The 20,159-nt window shown below is 40.6% G+C and overlaps 1 protein-coding gene across 2 annotated transcripts in view; it reads left to right on the top strand.

Moving 5' to 3' along the window:
- VEGFC (vascular endothelial growth factor C) overlaps positions 1–20,159 on the top strand; it is a 101,202-nt gene that overhangs the window by 47,461 nt on the left and 33,582 nt on the right. The window contains exons 1-3 of one of the 2 annotated variants that reach the window (XM_066383520.1): positions 13,637–13,742; positions 15,952–16,165; positions 17,828–18,018. In XM_066383520.1, coding sequence (XP_066239617.1) covers positions 16,012–16,165; positions 17,828–18,018 — 345 coding nt within the window. In that variant the 5' untranslated portion in view covers positions 13,637–13,742; positions 15,952–16,011. Of the gene's footprint in view, positions 1–13,636; positions 13,743–15,951; positions 16,166–17,827; positions 18,019–20,159 lie in introns of those variants that run through there. The other variant, XM_066383519.1, reaches the window with a different exon arrangement.

Here is a 20,159-nt window from a genome sequence, read left to right as displayed (position 1 = left end):
TAAAGCCATTTTTGAATGAACTGCTACATCTCCCATTTTTGAGGCCAATTTGTTTCTAAAGGCATTGCTATGTCAGTTTCCTGACTCCTTATGGAGAGACTTTCCTGGTCCCATCGAATCCTGATGGTGGAAATGTTGAGAATGGCTGGCCCATCTCTGAAGCAGCGGGCGAGATGCCCCTTGGCCGGCGTCCCCTCACCCCACCCCAGCAGGTCAGCGCCGGGTCCTCTGAGCGCGAACCTTGCAGTGCTCTGTGCAGACTGTCAGTGTTCAGCAGCCTGCATCTGAACATCCTTACACGTGATGCTTCGTGCTCCCTTAGTTCATGGGGCCTTTCCTCTGCGCCAACTTGGGCAAGGACTTGTAGGCAAAGCGAAGCATCTCCTTTCTGGGAAGATTTGCTCCAAGAGCCTCTGTCCAAAACCTCTAGTGCTGAAAAGGACAAGGTAGTGATGGTGTATGCACATCGACTGGGTCCTGGTTTTGGTTTTCTTTCCTTTCCTGTTTTACCATGTGGAAAGAGTAGAACGGGGTCAACTGTGGGTCAGAATTCTTTATTTTTGCATCAAAAAATGGACAAAAGTTATAGTATCAAAATTTAAAGCATTGACACAGGCCACCACCAATCTTAACTATAGTTCAGTAACGAGATTGCAAAACCATCTTACCTCCCACGTAGGGGAGGTAGAGGGTGGTGTGTCTGATGTACCACTAACAGTGTGGGTAATGGTAACATCAAACCATGTCTAGACAGCATCTGAAGGAAAAGAAAGAATGGAAGACATTTTCATTTGTACCTGAAAAATGTATGATTATGGAATTTGTAATAAATACATATACATATCTGTTCATACTATACATATATATATGCATACTAACAGAAGCATATTCATTCTAAACATTTCCTTTTCAAATACTTTTGCTGTTTTATATTTTGTGCTGTCTCTTAGGATTCTTCCACTTGACTTTTGCAATTTTTACGAGAGTCTTACAGTCTACAAATTCCTTTCACTCTGTTTTCCCAAAAGCCATTTAGTGAATCCTGACTTCACACGAGGCATTGATAACTCACAAAAAAATGGTTATTTTTCATTTTAAAAAATATAAACATTATGTTTGTTTTAGGAATTCTTGTGTATAGCCCCCAAACTTGTTTACCGATCCTCAGAGGGAGAACTGGACAAGAGCTTCCGGAACGATGACGGAAATTGCCACCCATGGAAACTGATTAGTCAGGAGCCCAGGCAGGAGGTTCAGAGTATTGCAGAAAGGGTCAAAGAAGGACTCCAGATGAAACGGCCGTGCGAAACAGGGCCTTGAGGATAAGTGCATTCTGTTGGTGAGAAGGGGAAGGAAGCCATTTGAGGAGAGACAGAGATTGCTAGCATCTGGTTGGTAAACACATGATGGGATGGATGGATGATGCACTATGAAATTACACAATTGAAGCCTATACACTTTTATTAAGCCACGTCACCCAAATAAGTTTAATAAAAAAACCCAAATGAACAAAAAATAAAACAGACTGTATCCTCTTTAAAAAAAGGAACCTACTTACACACGTGGTCAGTAAGGATTCTTGGCCGCAGATTCATGTTGGGAACGGGGGCGGGGGGGAGAGCAGTTGCTTAAAAGTTGACTTGAGCTGCTGAGCGCATCATACCGTGTACAGATGAGGTGCTGTAGATGTATGCGCCTGAAACCTGCATAATTCTGTTAACCCGTGTCATCCCAGTAAACTCAGTAAGAAAGGAGAAATGAATAACTAGTTTGAGCTTCATTTTGGATGATATTAAAACTTCCCTACTTTACCTACCGTGCAATTGCATAGGCTAACAGATTGGTTTACGCAGTTCAGCCCAGTTGTGGAATGGTTGGAAGCCTGGTGGTTTTGAATTAAATGATACAGGAGAAGAGTGAACAGTGCGGAAGTACCACAGGGCTGGTCCCCTCGCGCCGCCAGCCCCCAACCCCTTAACGCTGGTGCTCCAGGATAGCCTCTTTGTGGTCTCTTAATCGTGCTTTTGGTAGTTACCTTCAGATTATAATTTTGGCACTTCCTTGACTCTTGTTGCATTTAGATTTGATCTGTTGGCTTGTTATGACAGGAGACAAGGATCTGACCGACGTCCTTTCCCTTCTCCCTCCGTTTTTTGCCCCCAACACTCTCCTCTACCCCCTCCCAGTCATATCCATCCTTCTCATCAGTCTGTTACCTTGAGACACGGTGTGCCTGAATTTGTGGATAAATATATATGTCTTATTTATTCTACTGTGATGTTCTGTAATTTACTGTTGAATAACACTTTTTTTTTTCTTATACATGTTTTTAGGGTGTTTTTTGGAGACTGATATTTGCATTTCCAGATATTCCAAAAGAATTGTAAACCTCTACTAAGAATTGGTGACAACACATAGCAGTTAATCTATAAATCACACTTTTTTCTTTCCTCTCCCCTGGAGGCCTCTTCCTTCTGCCACCAGTGGCTGCTGGCCCCGGGTCCAGTGGACAGCCCTCTCATCTTCCCGTGTGAGAGTGCTGCTTTTCCGGGGTGCTGTCTTTCTCTTCCTCAGTGCAGTCCCTTACTCTTTGAAGACTGTCATTCCTTAACACCCTCATTGCGGAATAATTTACATCCCCTCAAATGTACTCAGTGTGGTTGGATAATGACTTCTAGTTATAGAACAATCCCCACAATCCCCGTTTTCTAGTACCTCGCCCACCACAAGAAGCTCCCTTGTGTTCGGGTAGTCAGTGCCTGCTTCAGGCAACCCAATCTGTGTTCCTTTTCTACATTTTTGTACTTTCCAGAAATTGCTTCTAAATGAGATTGTCTAACACAGTATCCTTTATGTCTGCCTTTTTTCACTTAGCAGAGCCTTCCAGGGGTGGGCTCATCCGTGTTGTAGTGTGGATTAAGAGTTTACTGCTTTTCTTTGCTGACTAGCCTTCCATTATCTCAGTATAATGGATTTCATCCATTTAAAAAGTTGATGGAGTTTTAAATTTTTTTCCAGTTTGCTGTCACAATAATGTGACTAAGAACATTTACACACAAGTTTTTGAGCGGATATTTCATGAGTGGTGGAGTTGCATACCACAGACGTGCATGTATGATATAAATTTTTAAGAGACCATCCAGCTAACTTCTGAATAGTATCTCTGACACAGTCCGAACAGCATCTGAGGGCTGCAGGTTCTCCCGTCCTCACCGATACTGGCTTTGTCCTGCTCTTGGGTCACAGCCCCTCTCCTGTGTGTAGTGACAACTTACTTGTTTTAGCTCTGGTGCTAGTCAGTATTATGAATAAACTGACAAGGTGTGTATACAAACATCAGTTGTCTAATTAAGAGTCAAACCAATGAGTTGAAAAGGTTTTTTTTATTATTACTTCATTATGTGTTTTTTGTCATGACTCATGACTGCTGCTGCTTGTTAGCTGATGTAAGCACTGACCATTATGAACGCACCCAGCTTTGAATGGGGTCACTCAAGACCTCCTGCCTATTGCTAAGAGAGAGAGAAAGAGAGAGAGAAAATAAGAATTGACGTATTAGAAACCTGTTATTATGTCAGTGATGTTTTGGCATCAGAAAGGTGAAGCAAACACACACATACGTAATCCTCAGTGATACTGAACTCGTGGTCCCTACTGCAAGTTTTCTGTGTACTTGGTGGCTGTCGATTTTGCTTTTTCATTTGGTAGTTTTATTCCTTTAGCTGTTTTGCAACCGCCTTTTCCCCCTATATCCCTTTCGCCTTTAATTTATAGTGTGGCAGGACTTCCATTCTGATAAAATAGGGATTCTTGTAAATTATGATTATTATGATTTTAGCTAATAAGAGGTTTGGGCCAGCGAGGGTAAGTGACAGTCCAGTAGGGAAGGCTCCGGCCCCTGGAGGTGGGGACCTGAACAAAGGGAGGCGATTCTCCAGGGTCCTGGACGGTGGATTCCAGAGCTGGAAGAAGAGACGACGGCCACGGCAGCCTTACAGAGCTCTGCGCTCAGTCTGTACCTTGTCTGTGGTTGGGGAGCGGAGCTAGAGGCTAATGTTTCAGGTGCAACCTAACTCGGTCTTTCCTGTTCATGCCCAAAGCTGCAGGCTTCCGGAGTGCTGTGCTGAGCCCCTGTGCCTTCATTCTCCGTGGATTGTTATATAACGGAAGAGAAATGCAATAGAGCGCTAACGTTTTTTTCAGTTCAAGTACGAATCGAAGGGGGTTCTTCATTAGTACCTTGTTAATGAGTCTTAGCATCAATAAACACTTCTTTTTATGAGGTCTTTTTGAATCAGACTTTCTCTGTCTTTTCTTCCTTCCTTTCTTCTTTCCTGTCTGTCCTTTTTAGATTCTACTTTTTAAAGATAGGACTCTTAAATCTCTTTGAGAGAGCGGACTCTCCATATTTATGAGTGTGAAAATAAAATAGAGAAAAGTATTCAAATGAAAGAATGTGAATTTCCTATGTTTCTCATCTACTGACTTAACCCCGTCAAGAAGGTGAATAGTAATATGATGAAATAACTAGTTAAAATGCAAGTGTTGTACTGGTATTTTTTAATGCTATTTTTGAAAAGAAAATTGTGTTTATTTTATTATTTCTTGGTTCAGACTAAACAGGGAACGGCTGCTACCTGAATGAAACCTTAGTCACCTTCAGGAAACAAATACATCATTATCAGTAGTTACTGTTTGGCAACTGTAATCAAATTGGAGTGAAATGACCTTTAACAATTTTTTTTCTAATGTTTCTCTTTGGCTTTAGGAAAGCCTTATTTATAGAGTGTCTCCCTGGCATGAAAATGGCAGGAAACGGCTTCTCCCTCTCCTTCCGTCCCGTGTATCCCTGCACTCAGGGCGAGAGGCCAGGTCCGCCACAGCAGAGTATACAGTAGGCGACAAATCGGGCGCGCTAAGGAGGGAATAAATAAAAGGGTAAATAAGCGAGTGTTCCCAGCGCCTAAAATGACATGAAAAGGAAAACAGGCAGATGCTAACGTAGTCTGTGAATGAGGTGACTTCAGTAGAGGGGATAGAGGACGCTGCAGGGGACTGTGGCGTTTCGGCTGGAATTTTATTGAAGAGACAACACCAGCCACGTTCTGTGCCAGGAAGATACAAGTCTTGAAACAAGAACGGATTTTTCTGAGGTTCTGAACTGTGGGGGGGAAAAAAAAAAAAAGCCTTAGAGCTTCGGAGACAGCCACGTGCTGTGAGGACGGGTGGGAGTAGGAAGGAGCCTCACCATCTGAAACCACTGGGGCAGCTGAAACGGCGGGCGGCGTAATTTCGCGAGTGTGGAGGAAGGTTCTTCTGATTTGTGCGCGGAGCGTCAGCAGAGCAGCTGCGCAGATGAGCGGTGAAAGTCGTGCAGTCAGTCAGGTGGGAGACGGAAAGGGCTTCAACGAGGAGGTTAGACTTGGAGTGAATGGGTGCACGTTAGAAGTAAGCGTCCTAGCTCCTGCTGATAGAGTCTGTTTAGAAATGGCGGCGAGAGGTGTCGTTTCCAGAGTCCTGCTTAATGGAGTGGGAAAACCCAGGGAGGAAATGGATTTGGAGAGGGAATTCCTAAGTCCCCGTTTGGGTATGCTAAGAACGGGATCTGAGTACCTTCGAAGAGACGGTGGTCCGGACATACTCACCGGAGTCCTCAGACACAGACCCCCGCTGCAGTGCGGGACTGGACGAGGGTCCTCGGGGCCCTGAAACACGGATGCCAGGGCAACCGTGTGGGAGCTGGGAGCAGCCAGACAGGTGGATGACCTGTAAGAGAAGTCAGCAGAGGTTACCGAGAATGGAAGCCCCTCTGAACAAGGAAAAGCAGAGAAGTGTGGTTTCGGGAGACAAAGAGTCTATAGGTTTTTGTTTTGTCTTGTTTTGTTTTTAATTGAATTCATTGGGAGTGACCCTGGTTAAGAAAATTCTACAGGTTTCTTGTGCACAATTCTACAACACATCTCTACACCGCACTGTGTGTCCCACCCCAGGTGAAATCTCCTTCCATCACCATCTCCCCCCCTCCCCTCCTCCCTCCCTCTCCCCACTTCTCTTCTTTCTCTCCAGCTGTCAGCGCACATCTGCATCCATGAGTTTTCTCTCCTTTCTGTCCTTCTTTGCACTCACCCGGGAACAGCAGTCAGCGCACTGTTGTCTCTGTTCGTGAGTTTTTTTCTCTTTTTTTGTTTTCCTTTTCTGAACTCACATGTGGACTCTAATGAACAAAATACACTAACAGCCGAAACCGGGACAGATTCCGCAGATAGAGAGCCAAGGAGCAGGTGGTTTGGATGCAGGACCGGCAGGGAGATGACAGGACAGAGGGAAGTGCGAGGGGCAGAGAGCAGCTGACAGGCAGTCCTGGGGCTGGGGCCAGGGGAGCGATGGACAGAGCCCGGGCTGAAGTGTGGACTGGAGCCCGCCTGGGAAGAGAGGAGCAGGGCAGAACGCGCTTCCAAAGGCAGCGAGGCCTGAAGGAGACCAGAAAGGCGGTGGGGAGCTGCGTAGGGCTGTGGACACCCACCGGGCTCAGTTCCGCTATGCCTGCTCTTCTGCTTGCACCTTGGGATGTATCTGTCTGTCGTTTGGGAGAGCAGCAGGCTGGTAGGCCTATAAGAACACTAGGACTGAGACAAGGTGAACGTAAGGTGAGAAAGGATTCATGCAATGCTGTTGCAGGAACCGAAGGAAGGAATCCAGCACCTTGGAGTTTCTAGCATTGGAGGGGATGAGGGGGAAGTCTTTGATTAGTTTTCCCTAAAGGAGGAAGACAGATTGGGAGATTGTGTGTATGTAGGCGTGTGGCTGTTTGACATCTTCTGTTTTCTTTACAGAGTATGAGTCAAGGTTGTGCACCGAATGCAGGAATGAGGGATGGGAGTTAAGGGGGTTGCTTTGAAATCGGCGTGGGGGTTCATTGGCATAGAATAAATGAACCGGTGGCGAGCATCGTTAAAGAAAAAAATCATTCTGACACGTGTTAAAATGTCAAAGGAAGTCTGTTCTTTAGGACTCTGTCAGGCTGAGCCAGGTTGTTCCTAAAGTAAGTGCTGAGGGGTCTAGGAGTCCCTGGTCTGTGAACATGCTAAGGGAGTGTCTGTACTTTCCTCAGGGCTGAGGAACTGATTCTGCCCTCAGAAAACCTCTCCGGTTCCTCAGTGGGGAATTAGATCTGGTGCTGATCTTTCATAATGTTTCTAGTTTGCCACTTTACTGATATATATATATATATATATATATATATATATATATATATCCATCCATCCATCCATCCTCAGGATACTCCAGCCGCTAAACACACACATGCACACACAACACCTTCTAGAGTGTAATTGTTGTCCAAAGTTAGTACCATACATAATAAGTACCAGGGTAAATTAATTTATAAATACAAGGATATAGGATTTATACTTTTGCTAACTTTGAAATAAATTCTTAAATAGGTTTTAATTATAAAGAGGAAGTGTACAGCTCAAGGGTTTGTAAAAGTACAAAGTGGAATCTTTGTGTTTCAGACACAGTACTTCCGGTTAAATAATTGAGCTTTGTTTTTTTACTCAACATTGTTTCATAGCAACAGATTCCTCTCCCTGCCACTTTAGTGCATAATCTGGAATCCCTTAGACAGAAGCACATGAGCAACAAGAAGTTCATCTGGAATGAATTGCAATAGACAAAGCAGGTATGCTTTAAGCCTCCCAAATTCCTGGGAAAGAACAACTTAGAATCTCGTAATTAATATCCTCAGTCCTCTCAATAAATTTATATAGCATCTAGCACGTAAACTCAATGAAAGGAGAAACCTTGTTGACAAATAGCATGCCTAGAACAGTCTTTGACATATAGTAGTCCTTCAGCAAATTTCATACAATCATAAAATCTCCCCTCCTTTGAATACATTTAAAACATCTTATTCGAGATGGGTGACATCTTAGTGGACCAACCTTCTTCTTCCATGTTTTACAAATATTTCCAAACACAGTAGATTTGTAAGGTACATTTTACTACCTACATTTTATAAATAGGAACCCATAGGCTTGAGGTTTTGTTAATAGCATATTATTGACAGTTACTACAAATTTCTCACAAAGAAGCACTGGGCTACCGACATACGTTCTTTTAAAGTAACGCGTTCAATTGTTACAGTGGCTCTCATGTTTTATATGGGGACATGAGCCTCAAAGTTCACACTCACAGTAAGTGGCGAAGCTGAGTGCCAAACTCAGGGTGTCTGTGCCCCAAACACTTGCTCTCAGTCTTAGTTGCACCATCCACGTGTCGCTCTCCAAGTCGTGATCTCGGCCAGAGAGTCAGAATTCCGTTAGTCATATTATTAGTGACGTGTCTGTGTAAGCATCACGTGATTATAAGGGACGTGCACGTTTGATTGGCAAAAAATGAGACTGCATAAAGAACATAGGTTTCCAGTGAGTAAGAGTTGCTATTAAAGTCCGTTTGAGAAGTTGAACCTGTAATGTAGTTTCATGAACAGCTCTTAGCATAATGATAGCTCACCTGTTTACGGCTGTTACCTCGCTACTGCTGTGACTAACTGTAGCTACCCTTGAGTGCCTAATGTGGGCGAGACACTGGGCAATATATATAGTTGACATGTCATTTCATGTCAGCAAGTACCTCAATTTTGTTGCAAAAACCATCATCGAAATGATTCATAAAGAAAAGCAAATGAGATTGCAATTATTTTTTGTACATCATAAAAAATGGGGGCATCACAGGTATAAATCAAACAATATACTTAATAAACAAGATTAATTATAAAGCTGCTGTAGTGTGGGACTTTCATAGGTAGACAAGAACACCAAGGGTAAATGTTCAAAGGTGCAAGTGCAGGAGCAAACCCAGCAGCTCAGTTACGGGACTCGCAGCAGAGAGGCCAGCACGGGACTCTGAAGGAAGCATGAGATTTTCAATGAATGGTCACATATGAGAACAAATAGGTTCTGAACCTCTACCTCACATTGCACTCGGAAATAAATTCTAAGTTCATTGTTGGTCCAAATGTGAAACGTAAAATAATAAAGATTCTTGAAGATGACATAGGACAATAGTCTGATGACTTTTTGATAGGTAACGATTTTTAAAAGAAGGCACCAAAAACCTTAAGTATAAAGAAAAATTCATTCATCATTTATATTCTGAATTATAATTTATATATAAAAAAACAACCCACCTTAGAGAGAGTAAAAATACTGATTTCATAGTGGAAGAATATGTTGGCAATATACATATCCAACAAAGATCACATATCTGGACTATTTTAAGAATTGTTACAAGTCAATAACAAGACAACAACAGAAATGAATACATGTGTTTTTAATTGGCACTTCTTAAAAGAGGATAACCAGTGTCCAGATACCATGAAAAGTGCTCAGTCTCATCCGTCATGCAAGGACTACACATTAAAACCACAGTGAGATATTACCATATATACATCAGAATGGCTAAAATTAAAAACTGACAGTACTCACTGTTGATAGAGATAGGGCGCGAGGTTACTTTAATGTACAACTCTAAGGAGTGTCTATTTTTACAGTTACTTTGGAAAACGGTTTATCTATATCTATATACAGCTAAGTGTATGCATTCCTCCCGAACCACCAATTCTGTTTCTACTTATATACCCACCCCCAAATTTAATACTCTGTCAACCAAAGGGCATGTAAAGTGTAGACTAGATAAATAAGTTGGAGTAATTTATACAATGGAGAACGAGACAACAGTGAAACCGACTGTTTCACACAGATTAGGTTGAGAAGAAAAAGGACCCAACACAAACTATTATGTGCTGTAGGATGGCACATTCCTTCGAAAAGGAGTAAAAGCTAGTTACGTTGGTAGAAAATTGGAATGTAGCCAATGGTAATGTTGGGTGGAGAGTTAGAACTGAGAACAAGGACAGGTCTTGGAGTATGTCTTGATCTGGGTATGATTACAAGGACTTATTCCATTTGGAAACATTCATCAAACTGTCCTTAGGATTTATTCACTTTTTGGTATGAATGTTATTTGTTAAAGATTTTTAAATCAGTATTATTACTTTCATTGTTAAATAACATTAATATAGATTGGTTTTTAAAATACCAAAAAAAGAGAAGAAACTTTTCAGAATGGAAATATTATAATAACCCATTATATTTGTTAATTTAAAAAGAATTTTCTGAATAAGCCATTTTAAAAAATTCGTAAAACTTTTATTTTTCACTAATTGAGTCATCAGCAATATAATTACAAGCAACGAAAGGAAAATAGTTGGGAAACATTTTGAATTTACTTACCTAGGAAGCCTGTGTCTCCACTGCTACATTCTCTTCTTGTTATGAAACATGGAAACCCTGTTGAGAAATGCCTGTGTTAAAAGAAAAATAATAAGTTTCCCTGTCTAATAAATAAATCTCCCTAAGAATGTTACCATTCCTCAGTCCAGCTGCTGATGATTTCCACCCATCCACTCTCGCAGCCTGACGATGTTATGTCTCTAGGGACTTTATGAGGTGAAATCCGTGCAAACATCGAACCGTGGGACGCGCTCCTAAGAGGCTGCCGAGTGACAGTGCCGACGCTTCCTGGGCTGCGGGGGTTCCCAACAGCAGCACTGTTGACAGGTTGCAGGTTGGCCTGGACCGCGCTTGTTTTTATAGGGCCTTCCTGAGCACTGCAGCCTGCAGAGCAGTGTCCCTGGCCTCTTCCTGACGCGTGCCCAGAGCATCGCCCCCACACTCTGGAAATGACCGTGTTTCAGACATTGCCAAAGGACGCCGGAGGGAAGGCAGCCCTAGCCGGGAGCCAGTGCTCTCTGCGAGAGGCACGCTGGGATATCTGAGCAATGTTTTATAGCTCCCTGACATTTCCTTTCTAGGCAGCAAACGTTCTCGTTATTTTTGGCTTCACCTGCCTGGTGCTGGTTTTGCAATCCTATCTGGGGGAAAAAAGTGGGAATTAATATTTCTGAGGTCATGTTGCCCTCTGCAAGGAAGGCAAGTCAACTCCATTTACGAGTAAGAGGCAAGAAGTCGTGTTCCAGGATTCAGTGCAAGAAATCAGTGTGTACAGTCTTATTGCCCACAATTGTGTTGATCATGCAGATGTGACTAATGGTCTACTTTGGCGTTAAATGAGAAACTTATCTCAAAAATAACATGGAAAATAAATATTTAAAATATTTTCTGAAATTCAACCTAACTCAGATTCAGAAAAATATTTGGTTAGTTAATTCATATATGTGATACACCAAAAAAAAAAAATAAATGTGAATTTTCTTTTTAAAAATAAATGATGTATGCTATTAATAATAGATATGAAAAAAGTCCACTCTTTATTACGACATTATTTTCAAATTTCACAATAAACCAGTTCAGAGGATTAGGCAATATTAAATGAAAATTTAAAACGCAAAAGATCCGATTTAAAAATTTTCCATATTAAAGTGAAATTTAAATATCTGCTTCCAGGGTTATCAATCTCTCTGAGGCCCGTGGGGCTGGTGTGGACATGGAGGAGGGGTCCCCTGCGGGTAAAAGAATCCCAGTCTGACACCTGCACCGAAATGTTAGGTGAAACGATTCGCGAAGGTTCCGTCAAACATTGACACATTTCTGTCCTTAGGAGACCCCCACTGGCTTCTCCACATTTGTTCATGGTTCTCCACCTAAGGATATTTTGTTTCTTAATTTTGGCATTCTTATTTCCCTTTATCTGTCTCATTTTACATTTGATTTCCTCATTATGTTTTTTTTTAATTTTTATTTTAATTTGTTGTGTTTACATAATTACAAGTGTTCCCCCGAATATATCTCCCTCCCTCCCCGCTCATGTTCCCCTTGACACCCCCTTTGCCCTGCCCCCACCACCTTCCCCCCTTCCCTTCATGATTTACTGTCCTGTCCTCTCTCTCGCTGTGTTCTGTGTATATACTTTCACTAATGTCTTTCCTTTTTTTTGATCCCATCCTATCATCCCCTTTCCCTCTGTCTTCTTTTTCTCTGGGCCCTTTGATCCCTCCTCTGCCTCTATTCTGTTCCTCAGTTCACATTGTTCATTGGATTCCTCAAATGAGTGAGGTCATACGATATTTTTCTTTCTCTGCCTGGCTTATTTCACTTAGCATAATAGACTCCAGGTCCATCCATGTTGTCACAAAGGGTAAGATTTCCTTCTTTTTCACAGCCGCATAGTATTCCATCGTGTATATGTACCACAGCTTTTTAATCCACTCGTCCACTGACGGACACGTGGGCTGTTTCCAGATCTCGGCTATTGTGAACAATGCTGCCATAAACATGGGGGTGCATAATTTTTAAAGTGACTTTTTATAACAATGTAAGGGATAATTTTTCACATCTCAAAATCTTCCCTGCTCTGCCACCTCACCCAAGTTTTGCTTGAAAAGGGTATTTTTAAATAACTGGAATGCACTTTAAAGATTTGCATACTTGCCTACCACGGATTGTGAGCAGAAGGAAACAGCACAACCACAAGCTCATCTGTCGGACAGCTGCCGTTGTTGGGCAAGACGGGATGAGTCAGCGAGTCCGGGGCTTTTTCAGGGGAAGAGTGACTTCAGCCACCAATGACGGGCTCTGACCCTGTTTCCAAAGAAGAAAGAAAAAAACCGGTGGTAGTGTAGCTACTGACCTTGACAACTGCCTCCTGATAATGTGGGTTTTTTATCTTTTGACAAAGGCATGATGAAGGTGATGAATAATATGAAAGAAGTTTCCTTTGAACCCTTTTAGTAAGTTTCCTATCTTATTAAAATGATCATTTGACCAAGTAAACTTATCTCGGCTTCATTTTATGAAATTAGCCATGGCAATATACATTTTTTTTTTGTAAATATAAAATATTACTGAAGCCACTTCATTATTTAAAACTTTAAGATATAGAAAACTCTAAAGAAAAGAATATTTTAACCCTGCAATGTGGACAATGTCACTGTTGTTTTTGCTGCATATCTTTTACTCTAAAGACTGTGTGTGCACTATATGTACCCTGTGCACATCTGAGTTTTGTTCTGTGAAAAGATTTGTCAACTGGTGCTCATTGGCACCAATTTAACACCAACAGGAATCCCCAGTTTGGAGTGTGGCGAAGAAGGAACTTTAATTCAGTGCACTGCTGCTCAATGTGATACCGCACTGGTGTCACTGGTGTCCCTGGTGTCACGAAAGCCTTGGGACCAGGCTCCTCTGCAGCTAGACAGCTCTGCTCTGCTCCTCGCCGTCTGCTCTGGGCCGGTGCTGGTCAGCTCCACTCTGCTCCTGGGAGAGGTCTTTGGTGTTTCAGCTCAGCCAGGGACTAGCAATCTCCAGTCTTCGGAAGAAAGGGAACGGGCACCGTCAGAGCCACAGAGAAGCTGGCTGGTATGGACAGAAGTCCCCATTCCCAGTCTCTGATTGGCCTGTCCTCATGCACATGAGGACTTCAGATCCTTTTAGCTTGATTGGTCCCAAAGGCACTAGTTGGTCAGAATAGAGCTGCTTTGGTATGTTTGAGCTGCACAGCTCTGATTGGACAGGGAAAGCCTCAGTCTCCTATTGGTTGAAATAGGATTCCAACAACTCCTTTATAAGGGCTAGCCCAGAGGGTAGGAACACAGTGCCAGGCATCCAGTTCAGCCCAGGCTCCACCGGGAGATGTCATTTGCAAGAGAGGCATCTGTGCAGAGATGGCTACTAGGTTCTGACATTTAAAATTTGAGCCCAATTAGGCACTAGCCACTCCTGGTAGGTGTCTTCTGCCTCAGGGTTCACAGATTGTAGTATATTATGAATATTGTGTGTGAACTGTGTATTCTACTTGTCCATAGAGTATATACTCTTTTCATTTGTAAATTATAAATCTGTACCATCGTTTTATGGTTTCACTACATTACTTTCTGTGCTAATTTCTTTTTATACTGCATATTATGTAATCAATGATCATTATCTGTATATATTTGTTTTAATATTTGTAATTATAAACAAACTCATGAATTTGTGCATATATCTGGCATAATTATATTATCACTTCTGTTGGAGAAAAGAATTAATTCCAATATGAATTTGCTCTCTAAAATAGAGTTTGTTTTTAAGGCTCTTCAAGTTGAATTAGCACGTTTTTCTTGAATAGCTGTACAAATTTATACACTCATTATGATGGAAAGGAATTACAGTTTTCTTCACTTTTGCCATCACTGAATATATATTACTTATCGTTATTCTTTGTGAATATGTAGTTCAAGTTTTTCCTCATTTTTTAGTTAGGTGCCGTGTATTTTTTCTCATTAACATGCTCATGCCGTATTTCCATCTTTCATGTGCACTGCAAGTACTTTTCCGACTTTGTTGTTTGTCTTTCATTTTGTTAACAGAGTTTTCTACCATACAGATGGTTTACATTTTATTCTTATATTCACCCTTAGAAAGGCTTTTTTCAGCCTACGAATATAAATATGCATAACTTTCATTTCTACTAGTATGTTTTATTTTCATTTTATATTTCAGTCTTTCTGTTGTGAGTTGTATGCTTTACATTTTTTCTCTTGTTGGCCTCTTGGGTACCTTAATGTTTTCTCTTACATACATAATTATTGTTATTATTATTTTCTTCTCCTTTGAAATTTTTCCATTGATTTGAAAGAGAGAAAGGAAGGGAGAGAGAAGGGGAAGAGAGAGAGAGAAGCATCAACCCATTCTTATAGTTATTTTCCATTGCTAAATTTTAAAGTACAGACCTCATTTGCCTTAAAACTTCAAGTAACACATCAGGGGAAGTCCCTCTTTATCACTATCCTTTTCCTCAGTGTTTGGTGCATGTCTGTCATTGTGTTGTGACACTGATGTACTGTATGGCATCTCCTCTTGGAGGCATGAGCACCCATGCCTGCTTCATGTAAGATCTTTTGAGAAGCGTAGGTCACAGCCTGGCTTTAACTCTGGCTGAGTTCTGGGGAAAAGAACCCCAGGGACCAACCAATCGCACTGTCCCATGCTTCTCCTCATGTTCAAGGGCTAGTCAAGCAAACAGAAACCCACTATGACATAGACCTTCAGATAGCAGTGCCCACAAAGATCCTTGTGCATGTTTATAGTATTTTTCTCCAGTGATAATCCATTTAGATTCTAACATCAGTATGAGTGATAGTGAGTGGATTGAAAACACTGCTTTTTCATGATTTCAGAGGATAGTTTAGGAAAAAAATGTATTTTTCTTAGATACAATAATGACTTGAATATAATATAGAATGTTCCACTGAATTGCATGCACCAATATAGACAGTTAAATATTTGTAGGCAGGATTCATGCTTTCCTATCTCTTCTTTATACCTTTGTACTTTCCTGTCCTATGTCTTTATACCAGAATAAATCTCAGTGATCACTTTTTTTTTGGGGGGGGGGAGTTTTGTCAGTACATCTGTCTTACCCTGATGCTGTTGTTGAACTTCTATTCTTCATCTTATTATTGATTCTAAAGTAGCTTCTGTAAAGCTGATCCCTAATAAAGCAACCTGCTTAGTTAGACTCTATTGATGTGATAACTAAAAATGAAGCGCAGCACAGCGTGCGTTTCAGTTCAATTGTATTTATATGGAAGCCAACACAAGCCTGAATACATTTTCTAATGTGTCAGTTTGCCATTTGTATAAAATACCTAGAAAGAAAACAAGCTATTTCAAAAGTCATTTTTAAATTATGTCACAAAATTTTTGCTTACAAACGAAATCTATGTTTTACATTTTAATGGTGAGGGTTTAACTTCATTTTGATTGTGGTATTGATTCAGATTAATGTATGAATGCTTGACCACAAAAAAGTTATATAATCCAGGGGAAAGTCATATTTTAATATGGACCCCGCATATATATCATAATATTTAGCATAAAGATTTCTCAGGCCACCTGTTTCCCAATCCCTCCCTCCGTAAAGTAATGGCCCCTGGTCTTCCCCTGACAGGCTTCTGTGGGCACAGACCTGGAGGACCAGTTGCGGTCGGTGTCCAGTGTGGATGAACTCATGACTGTGCTCTACCCGGAATACTGGAAAATGTACAAGTGTCAGTTACGGAAAGGAGGCTGGCAACAAAATAAAGAACAGCCCGACATCAATACGAGGACAGAAGACACTGCAAAATTTGCTGCCGCACATTACAATGCAGAGATCTTGAAAAGTAAGTGTGGGAAAGAGAATGCAGCGAAGGTTGCCAGCCCGGGCCTTTAATTTCAGCGTCTGTACCATTAATTATTTTTAAGGCTAAAAAAATAAATAGTGTTTTCCAAATACAGCATTTTATGATTTCACTGTGAATGGTTACAATGATTTCTTGAAATGTGTATAAAGAGGGAAAAGTGCATGCCTATCAACATACTTTAATCTTTTTCTAATTAGGTGATAACCCATGGCAAGATTTTAAAACAGTTAGATGTATTTTACACACTCTGTGAGTTTAATCATGCAGACATTCTGGATCTTACAGAATAATTGCACATAAATCTTCTTTCTGATTTAGATTAAGAAGTGCTTAATGTCTAAGTCATGCCAATTCATCCATTCAAATAGTACTTGTTGCCTTGTTCTTACACAGGTGACTGGCTTGAGAAGGGGACTTTGAAAGTCCTTGAGAGATCCAACAGAAATTGTCATAAAAAATATGGTGTTGCATAAAATAGCATAGTATAAATTAGTGTATAACTTTTAGAAAGTAATTCTTTGCTGTTATTAGATATTAATTTTTATGAAGGTTTGAGATTGCGAAGTATTTTCAGGATTAGACTGACCGAACAAAATGGCTTCATGAATGAAAAATGAAAAATTTATGTCCCTTTTCTCCCCCAAAGTTTATAGTTTTAGGGGAAATATGGGAAAAATAACTAGAACATTTAAGGCGTACATCATTTGTAATGTAGTATTTAAAGAGACCACAGGGCTATAAGGAAACCACTGAGTGATGGGAAGTGGAATTCCTATAGAGAGCACACAAAGATCAGGAAATTTTGACTTTGCTGAAAAAATATAGTTCGGGATACATGCTCCAGTTGTTGGCAAATGCCCTTGTATTCTAAGTGGCTACCGTCATGCCATTACCCCGAATTGCCAGATAACTTGCTTCAAATTTATTTCTTGCATTCGTCCAAAACCATCGCCATCTTCTCATTGACATCTCGGTGTAAAAAGAAAAACCAAAGCCTGTGTACCTTTGCTCTGAGGCCACAAAAAATTGAGCACGACTCTATCTCTACAGATCTCGTAAACATCTAGGCATTACATTTTTGTTTTCTTTTTTATTTTATTTATTTTTATTCATTTTTAGAGAAGAGAGGGAGAGACAGAGAGAGAGAGAGAGAGAGAGAGAGAGAGGAGAGACAGAGAGAGAGAAGGGGGGAGGAGCTGGAAGCATCAACTCCCATAATGTGCCTTGACCAGGCAAGCCCAGGGTTTCGAACTGGCGACCTCAGCATTTCCAGGTCGACGCTTTATCCACTGCGCCAGCACAGGTCAGGCGCATTTTTGTTTTCTTAAGGAGAGAAAACCAAACAGAAGTGCTGTGGAGTACCGGTGTCGCTTTAAGAGAGCACGGTCCTATTTAACTTGTTGCCTGGCTGTAGAAATGAGTGTCTTTAGAAACGACCTCTCTCGCTGCTCTGTTCACATATGGTACTGTCTATCCCAGCCCACAGGGCAATTTAGGATACCATCAGTGACTTCTCTAAAGATACCGATGAAATCTAAGTCTTAAAATCTGCAATCAAATGTAAGTGACTTCCAGCTGCTGTGGGCTGTTTCCCCTTTGGTGGCACCTGTGTAACCTATGGCCTTCCCTGTGACTCGACAGGTATTGATTATGAGTGGAGAAAGACTCAATGCACGCCACGTGAGGTGTGTATAGATGTGGGGAAGGAGTTTGGAGCAGCTACAAACACCTTCTTTAAACCTCCATGTGTGTCCGTCTACAGATGTGGGGGCTGCTGCAACAGCGAGGGCCTTCAGTGCATGAACACCAGCACGGGCTACCTCGGCAAGACGGTAGGTGCCTGGGCCCCCGCCCGCGGCCACACCCCGTCACCGTCACCGCGGGTGGGCGGGAAGCACTCAAACCTGGCTCTCTTTAAAGCTGCTTTGTTCCATTCGGGCTTTCTTGCCTTTTTCTTTGGGGAATGAAGGGAAGTTTTCAATGTTTTGTAGTTTGGGTGATGTAATTGCACAAAAGGATCTGAGGCTTTATGAATTCATGCAGTGGTATTAAAGCCAGGCGGAGAAAATAATAAGTATCCACACAAATGTGTGTGTGTGTATACTCACGTACACACACATGCAGACACATATACACACATGTTGATATTTGAGGATAAAGACTTTCATTTGGCAATAAATCACTTTTAAACCTCTGCTTATAGAGACACAGCCCACATTGCACATTCAAGGTTGACAATTCCAAGTACGTGATCTTGAACCAGTGCTATGACAGGGACGAAGTCGTCACACTGAGTAGTGAGCATTTCCTTGTGTTCCTCTAGGAAGAAAAGCAAATATTTCGACACTTAATCTCAAACATTTTGAACAAACTGTAAAGTCCCACCAGATCAGCTGTTAAGCTTCTGATAAATATCCAGGAAACTTTGGATGCGAGGTTCAGTTTGGATGTGGGATCTTCAGAGCATCCAAGCTGGGGGCATTGGAGGCCATGTTTATGTGCTGGTGACCGTCATGGGTGCTATTTAAAGTAATGTACCCAGTCACCTCTGCACATGGTTGGGCTAAAGGTTGGGAAAGGCTCTTCCAATCCCTTTTGAGTTATAGTAGCATAGGTGATCTGGGTCTATTCAGACCTTTCTTCTGACTTTTAAAATGAAAAATGAAATTATTTCAAACATGGGATTTCAGATTTGATCTATACAATGTAGAATGATGGCAAGTTAACATTTTTAATTAATGTCTACACTTAGAACACATATGAGTTTCATTGCGTAAAAACTTTAGCTGATCTACGTAATTCCCACTGTTAAAGTCTACTCTCATTTTAATAATTAAATGGAAATTAAAGTTAAGATTACAACCTCACTTGCTTCAACTGTGTTTTCCCATCTGGTTAAAAATCTCTAAAATTTTTATAGTAAATATTATATGGTCTCCGAGATTGAAGACATTGTTCAAATTGATTTTTTTTAATATATATTTCTTTATATTTCTCACATGCTGGATGAACAAGCCATTTCAGACACAAAGAGTTGTAAGGGAAAACAACAATAAAGTATAAACCTGTATTTTCTATTCACCTACCTCTGCCGAACTACTACAAGTTAAAAAAAAATTAAAAGGTGATTTTTTTTGGGAGGGGGTCTTCTATCATCCCTCTTTTTATTATAGGTACTTGGAGCATAGCCAGAAGTAGTTTCTTCTTTATTATTTCCAAGAAATACAGAAAAATAATATAGGTTTTATTCTACTATGCATTAGCAAGAAAAGCAGTATGAGTCTAAATACATTACAGCGTTTAGAAACTTTGTAAGTAGAATAGATGTCTGTGGCTAATGCGACAACATTTCAGAGCTGGACAAAATTCTGATATTTTAAAGGAGTAGTATATAATCATAATGTTAAGGCAGCAAAACTTCTTTGTCCGTTTCCTTCCCCCCTCAAATCTTTATCAAATAAGAACTAAGTATTTCTTAGCTAAGAAATTATGTATTTATATTATATACTATTCTGAATAAAATATTACTACTTTAACAGTTTTAACTGGATATAATGTGTTTATCTTATTGTAACCCTGAGGTAAAACAGGGTTTTGTTTTGTTTTTGTTTTTGGAATAATCCTTTAATAAGTGTTGGAACTTAAAACCTATTTTATCAAATAGCAATATTTTGCCACTAAGATATTCCTCAAAGAAGTAACATTTACTTTGAAATATAGTATTGTTAAAAATGTTGCTGGTTTTATATTCAAGCCAAACTCAATAATAAAAGCATTTTTGGCCTTTTGAGACTCCTTAAAAAAAGTTATTTAAAAAAAATAAATATGAGTGACTTAGGAATTAACATTAGTTTATGAAATACATTTAATAGTGTATATTTTTAAATAATTTAGTTAAGCAATATATGTGTCCTATAGTATATTATTATTATAGTGCTTGATTTAAATCAGGTATCACTTTGGTTGTTCTTTC

Source organism: Saccopteryx leptura, chromosome 4, assembly GCF_036850995.1.
Source record: "Saccopteryx leptura isolate mSacLep1 chromosome 4, mSacLep1_pri_phased_curated, whole genome shotgun sequence".
In the NCBI taxonomy this organism is placed as follows: Eukaryota; Metazoa; Chordata; class Mammalia; order Chiroptera; family Emballonuridae; genus Saccopteryx; species Saccopteryx leptura.
This window is presented reverse-complemented; position numbering and strand designations above follow the sequence as displayed.